At 36.2% G+C, this 13,065-nt stretch overlaps 1 protein-coding gene across 1 annotated transcript in view; it reads left to right on the top strand.

Moving 5' to 3' along the window:
* The window catches only part of Antxr2 (anthrax toxin receptor 2), a 130,469-nt gene extending 119,030 nt beyond the window's left edge, over positions 1-11,439 (top strand). The window contains exons 17-18 of the mRNA XM_013020236.1: positions 8,170-8,232; positions 9,487-11,439. Of these exons, the coding sequence (XP_012875690.1) occupies positions 8,170-8,208 (39 nt within the window). The 3' untranslated portion in view covers positions 8,209-8,232; positions 9,487-11,439. The remainder of the gene's footprint in view (positions 1-8,169; positions 8,233-9,486) is intronic.
* Positions 11,440-13,065: the final 1,626 nt, after the last annotated feature.

Raw genomic sequence — 13,065 nt, 5'->3', positions numbered from 1 at the left:
TTTCCTGATATCACATTATCTGACCTTTTCTGCTTGACTCATAGATATACTAGATATTGCAAATAAGGGAAACCATGGGACCTATGTTTCTTTGGGCCTGGCTTACTTCACTTAATATAATTTTTTCCAAGTTTATGAAAAGATTTTTTAAGGGTTTATGATTTTCATTTTGTTGAAATTGTTTCTCTAGAGATAGTGTCATATTTTTATCACATATCCTTTTATATCATATATCTAAATATTAGTCTAAAATAACTATTCAAAATTAACTCACTTTGGGGATTCATAGTAACTAATTTTAAGCTTTAGCAAGATTTTCATTAAAAGTTATTTCCTTATCATCTTTAAGAAATTAATCCATAATTGCCCTTAAATGACTTTAAAAATTGTAGATTTTTACAATTTATTTTAATTGATATAATCCATGAAGTATCAATTGTTTAAAAAGATTTTAACAATTTGTTTTTCTTTAGGAGGTCTGCTAAGTAACAGCCTAACTCTGATCTTTCTGAGCTGCAACAAATGTCTCTGTGCTCCTTAACTATCATAACTTTTAGTCCCAGAAAGAGTTTCTATATCTTGGAAGATGTGACTCTATATTGGTTCCCGGTCTACAGCCTTATACTGGCCAGGGCCTTGATTTCTTAGTTCTCCTACTCAAGTTTTAACAGACTGGTGATTGGAGAAAGCCCAAATCCCACAAGTTATTGTTTTCATAAGTCTTGCTCTGGCCCAGACCCTCAATGGGATGCTTGTTTTCCTTGAAGAAGGCCCAAATTGACATTGGAGAAAGAAATAATTATCTGTCCTCCTGCCTTATGATTGTGTAGGGTTTTATTTCAGCTCCCATCCTTCAACTAACTACTTCCTTGCTCTCAAGGAAATCCTCACTTGCGATGGTATCATCCCTCTCCACGTCAGCTTTTCTGCCATATCCTGTGTTTTGGGAAGATTTTTACCTTTACTTAATAAAAACTATTTTAGTTTTTATGAGATAACTTTTATCCCCAAATGTAAATATTTACATGTGTACATTTAGTGTCATATTAAAAAATCCTCTGAAAGGTATCTCATATACAGCTTTCCTTATTCTTTGTGCATTCTCTCTGCCTATTGGTAACTGATTTTGTTTTAATGATTGTTATTCTTTTTCTTTCTACAATATAATGATATACTAATGCTGCTGTATTTTCCCCTTAGTAATATAAAAATACATATAATATGCATACTAAATTCATTTTGACAAAGAATCTTTCCCTTAGTAATCCTAGTCATTCCCTTATAGAGATCTTAATTTTTTAATAGCCTCATATTATATATAGTGTTCTGTAGCACTCATCCTTTTAGTATATTTATTTTGTTCCTCTTACAATGAATGTTTGGGTCATTTTTTAATCTTTCAAAAAAACAGTGATGCTTCAATTTATATAATATTTTCCAGGTTTCTATTATTTTTAAGGTTGCATATGTAACTAGATTTTAGGTTCAGCTTTAAAATATAATCTGCACTCTAATTGAGATTGCAGAGGAAATGCATTCCTATCATATCTATAATGTGTCTAACAAAATAAATATTAAGTAACTAATAAGATATATAGATTATATTTTGAGTACACATCTGTATCTTTATCTAATCTGTGTTTTGAGAATCAACTTTTCACTCATGTGAAACCTTGGTGAGGATTTCCAAGAATGGTTTTCAGAGAACTGTCAAAATTATGTCTATATCTATATCAGAATCTAGGTATAGGTATATATCTTGCTGTCAGTTATAATGTAGAAGGGTCAATTTTATATTTTATTATGAGCTATGGTTCAATGTTTCATTCACTGCCATCTTTATGCTTAACTTTCAAGAAACATTGAAAGAGAGATTTTACAAAAATAAATATGAACAGAAGGTGTAGAGTCACTACAGTTTTACAAGTCTCATGATAGAATAAAGAGACAAAATCATTTTGAGGGTGAACATTTTAAGCAAACTAATCAATCCCTTTTATGATGTATACTAAATATCCATGTGATGTGTGATTCCTACTTTAAAATGTGATAGTTCTAGAATGAGCTCTAGAATGTTTCTAAAATAAAATACGGTGTGGAATTATTTCAGTTTTAAAAACTGAAGTGTTTCTTATTGTTGTTGTTGTTGATGGTGGTGGTGGTGATGGTGGTAGTAGTAGTGATGTGTGTATGCCAGTCCTGGGGCTTAAAATCAGGGCCTGGGTACTGTCCTGAGCTTTTCTGGCTCAAGGCCAGAATTCTCCCACTTGAGCCACACCTCCACATCTGGCTTTTTTGGTGGTTAATTGTAGGTAAGAGTCTCAAGGACTTTCCTGCCAGGATTGGCTTTCAATTGTGATCCTCAGATATCTGCCTCCTGAGTTAGGATTACAGGTGTGAGCCGCCTATGTGCACAAAAATTTTGAGCCAGGTACCCATGGCTCATGATTGTAATCCTAGAAACTCAAGAAGCTGAGATCTGAGGATCCTTGTCCAAAGCCAAATTTGAGAGGCTCTTGTCTCCAATTAACCAGCAAAAAGCTGTAAGTGAAAGTGTGCCTCAAATGGTAAAGGGTGAGTACCTGGCCTGAGTTCAAGCTCTCTCTCTCTCCCTCTCCCTCTCCCTCTCCCTCCCTCTCTCTCTCTCTCTCTCTCTCTCTCTATCTCTCTCACTCACACACACACACACACACACACATACACACACATATACTCTAGCAGCTTTGTTTTGAGCAAAATCTAGCACACATTCTTTACAAAAGTGATTAATATGGATCTGGTCTTCAGTCTTGTTCTATAGAAAACTCTGAAAGGTTATTGTTTCCTCAAGTCTCTCCTTATAATAGCAACTTCTTTGACGGCTCCATTTGTCTCTGTGTATATATCTATCAACATGTATCTGCGCTTTGTGTACAATTTTAAATTTGAAACATTGTTTACTATTGCCCAGAGAATGAAGGTTTAGTAACTTCTTTTTAAAAGTGGAGATATAAATAAATCAGCTATCTGTGTTTGAAAAGTCTAAACTAAACTGCAGTTGTTTGCTTCAGCTTGTCAATGGATATTTATGGGATGAGCATAATCCTGTAACGGTTATAGCAGTGAAATATATCCTGTGCAGATAGCTAGTAAAGGAACTCACACGCATTAATGCCAGTGGAATTTTAATGCTGAAGAGAGGAGAAACATGGTATTTGGTCTGGGTAATGCTGTTCTTAACTGACCACAGTAAAAATGAGGGGATGAAATCAGTTCTTAAATATTGCCGCAGAATTGGAATCTATATCCACAACCAAGAGCAAGCAGATCAATCCCTGTTGGTGTCTTGCTTTCATCTCTTGGGCTAGTTAACTTCAATATAGTAATTTAGTGTCAGACATTTTGGAGGGAATATCTTATTCCTTTTCTTATTGATTGTGAGGCTGTAGAGGATGGTATTGCCAATAATGATTTCTGAGAAAATGCCAATCAGTTTCTCACTTTCATAGATACTTAGATATTTCCTGAAAAAAATAACTTAAGTAAAGTTAAAGCTGACAGTTTCTGATTGTGAATTTTGCCTTTTTTTATGACCAGGGTTTTATTTGTGATTTATACCTGGTACACCTCGTTCCTTCTTTTACTGGGAGGAAGTTTGGGTCGGAAAACTTATACACAGAGCTCAGGCTAAGCAGTAAAGTAGAAATATTTATATATTTTCATTTCGTAAAGAATCATATTTTTCTAACATGCAAAGAAAATGAAGTTAAGTTTCAGTCTGTACACTTAGAGGAACTGCTTGTGGAGAAGAGCTTTTGAGATTGTATGAAGAATAGTATAGTTTCAACTTTTTTTGCATGTTTAAACATCCATTTCTATTAGCTATGTTCACTTTGCTCTGATGTTATAATTGGACATTAACCATCTATACAGTACTCCATTAAATCCTACCAGAATCAGAAAGGATAGCATAGAAGCCAGGTATATATTCTATGGCCTTTTTTTTATATAAGGCAGAGGCAGAGATAACATGTAGTGGAGGATTTTAGAGGTTAAGATATGTTTGGATGTTCATGATGATTGAGAAAGATGAGATATAAGAAATCCATGATAGGGGGCTGGAAAGGTGGCTCAGTGGTAGAGCGCTTGCCTTGCATGAATGAGGCCCTGGGTTTGATTCCTCAGCACCACATAAGCAGAAAAAAATAAAGCCAGAAGTGGCGCTGTGGCTCAAGTGGTAGAGTGCTAGCCTTGAGCTGAAGAGCTGAGGGACAAAACCAGGCCCAGAGTTCAGGCCCCATTACCGGACCCCCCTCCAAAAAAAAAAAAAGAAATCTACGGTAGTTTATATTTACTTATATTTGCTTGACTTCTAAAGAAATATAATAGAAAAAATGCAACAAAAGCTAAAAAGAATAAAAATAGAGTGTAATAAGCAGAGTCAAGGTATTGCCTTACCAGAAAATGTACTCCAAGTACTACAAAGATTAGTTCACCCAGAATGATGTAATGACCAAAATGTATAACAATAATGTATTGTTGTCACAGATCTATAAAAAAACATGTGTAAAAGAAGAAACTGAGTCTAGGGGTAGAAAGCTCCTTGCTGATCTGACTTGAGTTAGTAGGCATTTAAATGTCTATATTCCTAGCTATCAAACTATGTTCTTAGCCTAGACAGATTCTTCCTACAGTATAGAATTAAAGTTTACAAAAAACAGCTGCCAGACCTGCTTAGGGCAAAACAGGTTTCAGAGGCCTGCAGTCGTGCCTGATTGCTCCATCCATATGTACCACCCCTGCCTTGCTGGCCTTGGAGACACCTGTAAACCCATGGGACTTCATAAACTAAAGAATGAAAAAAAAGAACACTGACCTAGAAAAACAGATGGCTAACATTTCACTTAGTGCTTCCCTTCTGAAAAAAATTCTGCCAATAGATCTGGAGAGAAATGATTCTAAGGTTTCCATTGACAAGTGCCGGTAACATGAATATTCTATGTTGTTAATCAAATAGAGAAATATATGCCCCAGATCCTGTGTATGTGCTTAGAAAGTCTGATGTGATATGAGAAGCTGAAGAGACTCCCTTATTTTCACATTTAAACATGGTGAGCTGAAGGATATAAAAGGCACACCATAGGCTGTATGTGTGCTGCCATGTACTTGTATACATGCACACAAACACACATAAAGAATTAGCTGAGCCGGGCAGTGGCTCACACTTGTACACCTAGCTACTTAGGAGGCTGAGATCTGAGGATCACAGTTCCAAGTCAGCCTGGGCAATAAAGTCCCCATGAAACTCTTATCTCCAATAAACCACTCAAAAACTGGAAGTGGTGCTGTGGCTCAAGAGCTAGAGCACTAGCCTTGAGCACAAAGATACTCCAGGACAGTGCTCAGGCCCTGAGTTCAAGCCCCACAACAAACAACAACAACAAATTAGATAACTAACTGGGATCTGAGCAGATGTTTTGACAGTCACTTCACTAAGACTACTATTTTATTTTTTGTCAGTAGTGGGGCTTGAACTCTGAGCCTGAGCGCTGTCCCACAGCTCTTCAGCTCAAGGCAAGCGCTCTACCACTTGAGCTACAGCACCACTTCCAGTTTTCTGGTGGTTTATCGGAGATAAGAGTTTCACGGACTTTCCTGCCTGGGCTGGCTTTGAACCGCGATCCTCAGATCTCAGCCTCCTGAGTAGATAGGATTACAGGCATGAGCCACCGGCGCCCGACTAGACTACTAACATTTTATATTGTAAAAGTGCAAGTGCTGCTGGTACCAAGGGCTCACACCTGTAATCCAAAGTACTCAAGAGGCTGAGATCAAAGGATAATGTTTGAAATGAGCCTGGGCAGAAAAGTCTGTGGGACTCTAATCTCCGATTAACCATTAGAAAGCAGAAGTGGTAGAATACTAGCCTTGAGACCAAAAGCTCAGGGACAGTACACAGGCCCTGAATTCAAGCCCCAGTACTGGATTAAAAGAAAAAAAGAAGAAAGTGCACCTGCTGTTTGCAAATTGTAGAAGGTTTTTTTGTTTGTTTGCTTGTTTGTTTGGCAATCCTAGGGCTTGAACTCAGGCCTGGGCACTGCCCCTGTGTCTCTCCGTGCTCAAGTTGAGCACTCTACCACTTGAGCCACAAGCCACTTCTGACTTTTTCTGTTTATGTGGTACTGAAGAATCGAACCTAGCTTGTGCATGCTAGGCAGGCACTCTACCACTAAGCCACATTCCCAGCTCAGATTGTAGGAGTTTTAAAGACTATCTATAGGTTATATATTTCTTAGAAGTTTCTGAATATAGATGATAAGATTTATTGATAAAATCTACGTTCTTAGTAGACCTGCATTCAGATGAGCTCGCTAGAATATTAACTGTCAAATATATTCCAGACACATGTTCACTGAACACTGAAATGCTCTGACATGGTTTGCAGTTAGTGATCATTCTAAAGCGTGAATACTCAACAGATTCTTGCACTGACATTAAAAAACATATGCACAACTGTAAAGCAGTTCATATTGCTTACTCAATTAATTTGAAAACTAAAGTTACTTTTAAAATAGAATGTATATGAATATATGGAAAATACATAAAAGAAAATGTAAGAAACTATGCAACTCAACATACAACACACTCTTTATCAGTGTGTGATCTGTTAGTCTTTTACTTTGACATATAATTGCCATCATACATAAATATATGTATATTTAGACAGAAATATACATATATACATATATGTGTTTATGTGTGTATATATAATTATATATACAATTTGTATTTTTCTTTATACTTGTCATTTTCCCTTTAATGGCTGAATGATGAGTTAGGTAAATGAATCATAATTTATTCTCTGAAGTGTTGGAGAGAAATAAAGATAAATTATTAAATTATATTTTTCACTATTAGAAAAATTTTGTGGTAAATATCATTAAATTTCTATGTAGTCATTTTTGAGAACTGTATCCTCAAAATGAAATTCCTGAGTCAAAGAATAGAAAAACCATTTAAAGATCATATTTTTGTAGTTTGCTTATCCTATACACTCTTCCAGTTAATATTTTCACTATTAAGGTGTGAGGGTTTTTATTCTTGCTATAGAATTGCTCATGAATTAAATACTTTGCTTAATATAAGGTTACATAAAGCATTATTCATTAAAAGCAAGGCAGTTTTTTCCACTTTAATCTATGATATTTATTAGTCAAGTAAAATGTAGCCATGCCAAGATCATATAATACAATCATGTCAGTATTGATATATAAAAATTCTTAACTGCTATAAAACATTTAACCTAATAAGCATTCCCTTAGTGGTCTTTTTTTAGAGTTAATTTGTTGATTGATTCTTTTGAGAATGTTTTGAGAATGCTGTCTATAGATTGTAGAAGTTTTAAATGTATAGAAGAATAAATACTCTCCATTTGGAAAACATACATCATGGCTGTGTCTAAGTGTGAGAAATGGTCTACACTAATGGCAGGACTGAGAGAATTGGTTTCTCTTTTACAAAAGCCTTTCATAAAATAGAGTCACACAGATGGCATCCCTTCATTCACATGCTTTCTTCTCCTCAGGTATCACTATTTTGTTGTTGTTGTTTGTTTGTGCCAGTCCCGGGGCTTGAACTCAAGGCCTGAGCACAATCACTAAGCTTTTTTTGCTCAAGGCTAGCACTCCACCACTTGAGCCACAGCGCCACTTGCAGCTTTGTGGGGGGTGGCATTTTGGAAATGAGAATCTCACAAACTTTCTTGTCTGTACTGGCTTTGAACTGTGATTCTTAGATTTCAACCTTCTGAGTAGCTAGCATCAGAAGAATGAGCCACAGGCACCTGGCACTACTTAAATATGTCCCTCATATACATTTTAGAAACAGATTATATAAGAGAATTCTTCCGTTTCAATTTTCTATGAGAAGAGATTAGATAGTAGCTTTGTTTCTTGGTTGTTAGCATAGTAGATCTATACATAAAACAGTATTACAAAGTTCTAATTCCCAACATTTTTCCATACAGAATGGACCTTGACCCAAGGGAAACAGTGTGCGAATAGGTGTCTCATGTGAACACTGCTCTCACCATGATTAATCATTATTATGTCATGGTATAAAATCTGAATGTTCATATGCTTTCTTAAGAAATGTTTCAGTATTTCAACGTTGATTTCTTTCTTCCCTCAGGGCCGGTGCATAAACTTCTCTCGTGTTCCACATCAGTAAAAGGAAAGCAAGAAGATGAAGAAGGTACTTAGATGGTGCATTTTCACAATGCTGATTTCATCTAAATGAAAAAAGTTAGGTGCATTTCAGAAACTCTTGGGAAAGCTTCATTCTTCTCTGTCAGAAAGTGTTTCCTCTGCCTTCTGCTTTATTTGCACCAAACAATTTCAAACACTTGTTCATGAGAGGTGCTGAAGCTCAGTGGTAATTAGTGATTCATGACATTGGAAATAAAGAGGAAGGTTAATCTGCATGGTATGGTTTATGCAAGAAAACTTGTTTCAATGTTAGGAAAAAAATCAAATGTCACAACAGCCACAATGTAAAGATGACATCAAAACCGGGGACCACAGAACAGGTAGCCATGATGAGTCTTTAATGGAACCAGGACTTCTGAACACGGAAATACGGTGCTCATGCTTTCTTTATGGCATGATCATTAGCCACAGGCAGACTATGAAATGTACCAGCAGGCGAAGCAAACAATGGAGTCCATTGCCTTTTAGCGATGTCAGATCACAAAATCTTTCCAAGCCCCCCTATCACAATATGCCTTACGGGAAGTTTCTGACTAGAAAATCTTGTCATTCTAGTACTGAAAAGTGCACATGCATGACAAAATGTAGACAACATGCCTCAAGGTATTGGTAGCATGTGAGATTGTGCCCTTTCGTTTTTAAAGACACCTTTCTTTCATCGTGCACTTGGGACAAGAAAATTAACAGAGCATTATTCCAAAGGAAGACAGCCTCAAACCAAAGATCCACAGCAGACTTTAAAGACTCAAGATTTAAGACCTTGTTCATGAGACTTGTAGATTTCCCTCTTTTCTTGTGTTTATGGTTTCATAGTACAGAAAGCATTAACATATGTAAACATACCTAGGAGTTTGTTTTACCTTTTATTTAAGGGAGCAATATGCACAAAGCTTCCACTCAGGGTTTTTAAAATTTTTTTCCTCCTACTTTTCACGTCTCCAAGGGCTCTTCAGCGTCACAAGCCAGCAACTCTCTTTGCATGAAAATTTCAAAGTTTAATTAATATAATTAAAGGCAACAGCAAGCAGCAGCCTGTGAAGATTTTGCTCATCTTTTTTATGCCTTTTGACATTGAATGACCTATTACTGTGTGCGAATTACTTGGATTTTTGAGGAGCACTCTACCTTGGTTGTGATTTAAGAGGCGAAAAGGATCTCCTGTCTTCAGTTTATAAATTAAATTTTCAGGAGGGTCGCCATTAAAACCCATTGACAATGTACGTATTATAATTTCTTTTAGAAAAATCACCGTTGTGTCACATTGACGATGCCAAATTATGTTAGCGTGAGCAGAAGCACTGTGGGGGAGGAAGAAGGCAGCAGCTGAAGAAAACAGCTCAAATGATCTAGTCACTTTCGATACTGTACTTCAGATGCGAAATGGATATTCGACTAGAAACCTGACAAAGCGCGCCTGCTTTGATGTGAACTGGTATAGACAATGACCAGTGGCCGGGTCAGTGGGATGTCTCTCTGTGAGCACAAAGGCTTATCAAATGACACTAAAAATAAGTTCAACAACCATCACATTGGAAGGGAGAAAGGCGAACACTTCATGTTTGGCGGGCATATGAGTGCACAAGATGGAAAGAACGGTTTGGAGCATCCTGGTATAATTACCCCTATTGTGCTTTTAATGGAAATTTCAAAGGACGGAAGTGATACTGTTGGTTGGTGTCCAGATTTATGTCACTGCTCCATGAAGCCTTATGTACACACACAAATACACACACACACACACACACACATGCATTCTCTAGCTTGAATCTTCTGCACAAGTTTATTTATGTCTCTGGCTGGCTGGATCCAAAGCCATGTGTCCACATATACATAAATAAAAATGTTATCTGTGTCTGCACTATCATTTTCTTTCAGTTCATTCTCAAAGCCCTTGCCTTCTTTGGTTGAATATATAATTGCCCTGGTTAATTTCCGGAATGGTATTCTATCCCATTCCAAAATATCCAGCATGTTCACAGATGATACTCTTGGCAGAATCTATGTGTATCAATCCAACATGGAAGCCTGATATAGTACACCCAACCCTGTTGCAGTGAGTTCTTGTAGACATCTGTTCTCTATTTGCATCTGGAACAGGACCTATAGCTATTTCCTTAAATGAATGTTTCATTTCTGATCAAGTCACACCTATTTTAAGAGTATTAAGGATGCTACAGAACCTATGGCTAATGCTTCTTTGATAATTTACATTTCTCCAGAATCATATAACACACTTGTATTTTGCTACATGAGCAATGTAAATAAACCACTGTTTTTAAATGATAAATTTGTAATGGAGATTTATAATGCAAATACCACAGAGAGCTCTCAATGAAGAGGGACAGTCATTGGTTTATATGTAGGCTGAAAAACCGATTTGTGAAGTTCAAAGACAGATACAATTTCATTGCCCTTAAGGATATATACCAGTTCTGTGTTACGCTTTTCTTTGATGATTCTAACCAGCAAATAAGAATTTGTGTTAACATTCTCTTACCAAAGGACAAGATCAAAACACTCTGTACCTTTCAATCAGGAAAACTGATGAGAATAATGCCTTTTGTGTAAAGTTTTATGGCACTTTTATATATGTGGAGAAAAATAGCTCCAATGCAACTTTCTGGACATGATGTGAGTCAAGATATACTTTCTGTGTACAAATGAGTAAGTCTTATCCATTATCCATTTGTGTTGCATAAGGTTGCAAAACAATTAAGTGGGAAATGACTCCTAACTTATGTGTCTACTCTGCCTAGAAAGAAAGTTTTGAAGGCATCTATATATATTTCATAACAATGTCTGTTCTTTATGGATTTGATCCATAAATATTTATCTATCTGAAAACTTTGATACTTGGAATGTTTTCCTTAAAGCATTTGGTACTCTAAGAAAAAACATTTGGTGCTAAGAGTTGCAGCACTGATGCCTTTCCCCAAGTTAATTCTATTTTAAAATTTTATATTTCCTTCCCAATGAGATGCAGAGTAAAATTTGAGTCTCCATTGACTAAGGAGCAGCATCTGTCATCTATGGTTAGTTGCTATTTTGACAAAAAATGTAGAAGGTTTAAAATCCCCTATATTTCAAGTTGTTGGGGAAGAGATTTGCTTATATTTCCCTCGATCTTTATTCTAACCAGTTAAATAATAAATTATTCTCAATTTTTAAAAATAAATCCTTAGTGGGAATAACATTTGAGTGTGTTTGTGAATGTGTTATCTGAATGTTATTGCTCAGGGGTGAATTATTGCTTATTTTATGATTAAAATGAAATTTATATTATGCCTAATAAAGTAGCTAAAACATTTTGATTGAACCACTAACATGTTGCTTTTTAAAGGTAAGCAGGCAAAGCATCATTATATTATAAATATATGTTCTAGAATTTATTGTTACTTCTTCCTTCATGCGTGTATTGTATTATGGTTAAGCTTTGGGGTTTTGTTTTGTTTTGTTTTTGTTTTGCTTGAAGTTAACATTTCTGGCTTTTTTTGGGGGGGTAGTTAATTGGAATAAAAGTCTCATAGACTTTGCTGCCCAGGCTCACTTTGAACTGCAGTTCTCAGATCTCAGCTTCCTGAGTAGCTAGGATTACAGGCATGAGCCACTGGCAACACTATTTTGGTTCACTTTGAATAGATGTTTTTCAACATCACATTACTTTAGGAAGTTTATTTGAGCTTTACTACTGGAAAAGGTTGGCAAGTGTAGACTTTGCATATATATATATATATATATACAAATGTATACATATATATATATATATATATATATATAAGATAGGAAATATGTAATATCAGTGCATAAAGTAACCCTGGAATATCTTTTACATAATCAAAGAAAGACACTAGAGACCTTTGTTTCATTTGTTGAATTAGTGAGTTCATATTCCAGTCTGAGGATTAGATTAATCTTGTGGTCAGTGAATGTTTATGGCACAATAATGAGAATACTTACTTACCAGAATGTAATTCTGTCAACTGAGTGAAGAAAAAGTACTTTTCCCAATGACATATTTTACTTAATTTGATTTACTCATTGTAATTTTTTAAATTTCTCTGTCTCATGTCCACACTATTGCTGCCCCCCCCCCTTTTTACTTGTCAGTCATGGGTCTTGAACTCTGGGCCTGGGCGATGTCCCTCAGCTCTTCAACTCAAGGTTAAAGCTCTACCACTTGAGCCACTTTCAGTTTTCTGGTGGTTTATTGGAGATGAGTCTCACAGACTTTCCTGCCCAGGCTGGTTTTGAACAGCAATCCTCAGATTTCAGCCTCCTGAGCAGCTAGGATTACAGGTGTGAGCCACCAGCACCTGGCTATTGCAATTCTTTTCTAATTCCTATGATTACTATCATCATGTTTCAGATTCACTTGTCTACAAATAAAATTAACAACATATTAATTTGTGATTACAACCCATCTTGATCATGATGTCCAGGATGCTATATTTTGTGCTCTTCTGACAAAAGAAAATGAAGAAAATACATAGCAAGTCATGTAACTTTATATTAAGATGTATTTCTTAGACTTCTTCACAATGAGGCATAGTTTAAGGACTAAGTGGTGAAGATCCTAAACCACCAGGTCATTTGCTGACATTGAGATTCACTGAAGGTATATAAAGCTCTTACTAGCTCTTATGATACTCTAATATGAAGTGTGTGTGTGTGTGTGTGTGTGTGTGTGTGCGCGTGCGTGCGTGCATGCGTGTGTGTGTGTGTGTGTGTGTGTGTGTGTTCTGAAACTGGGACTTAAACTCAGTACCTGGGTGCTTCTGCTCAAAACTGGCACTCAACTACTTGAATCACAGCCCCACTT

The sequence above is a fragment of the Dipodomys ordii genome, unplaced genomic scaffold (assembly GCF_000151885.1).
Source record: "Dipodomys ordii isolate 6190 unplaced genomic scaffold, Dord_2.0 Scaffold49, whole genome shotgun sequence".
NCBI lineage: Eukaryota > Metazoa > Chordata > Mammalia > Rodentia > Heteromyidae > Dipodomys > Dipodomys ordii.
This window is presented reverse-complemented; position numbering and strand designations above follow the sequence as displayed.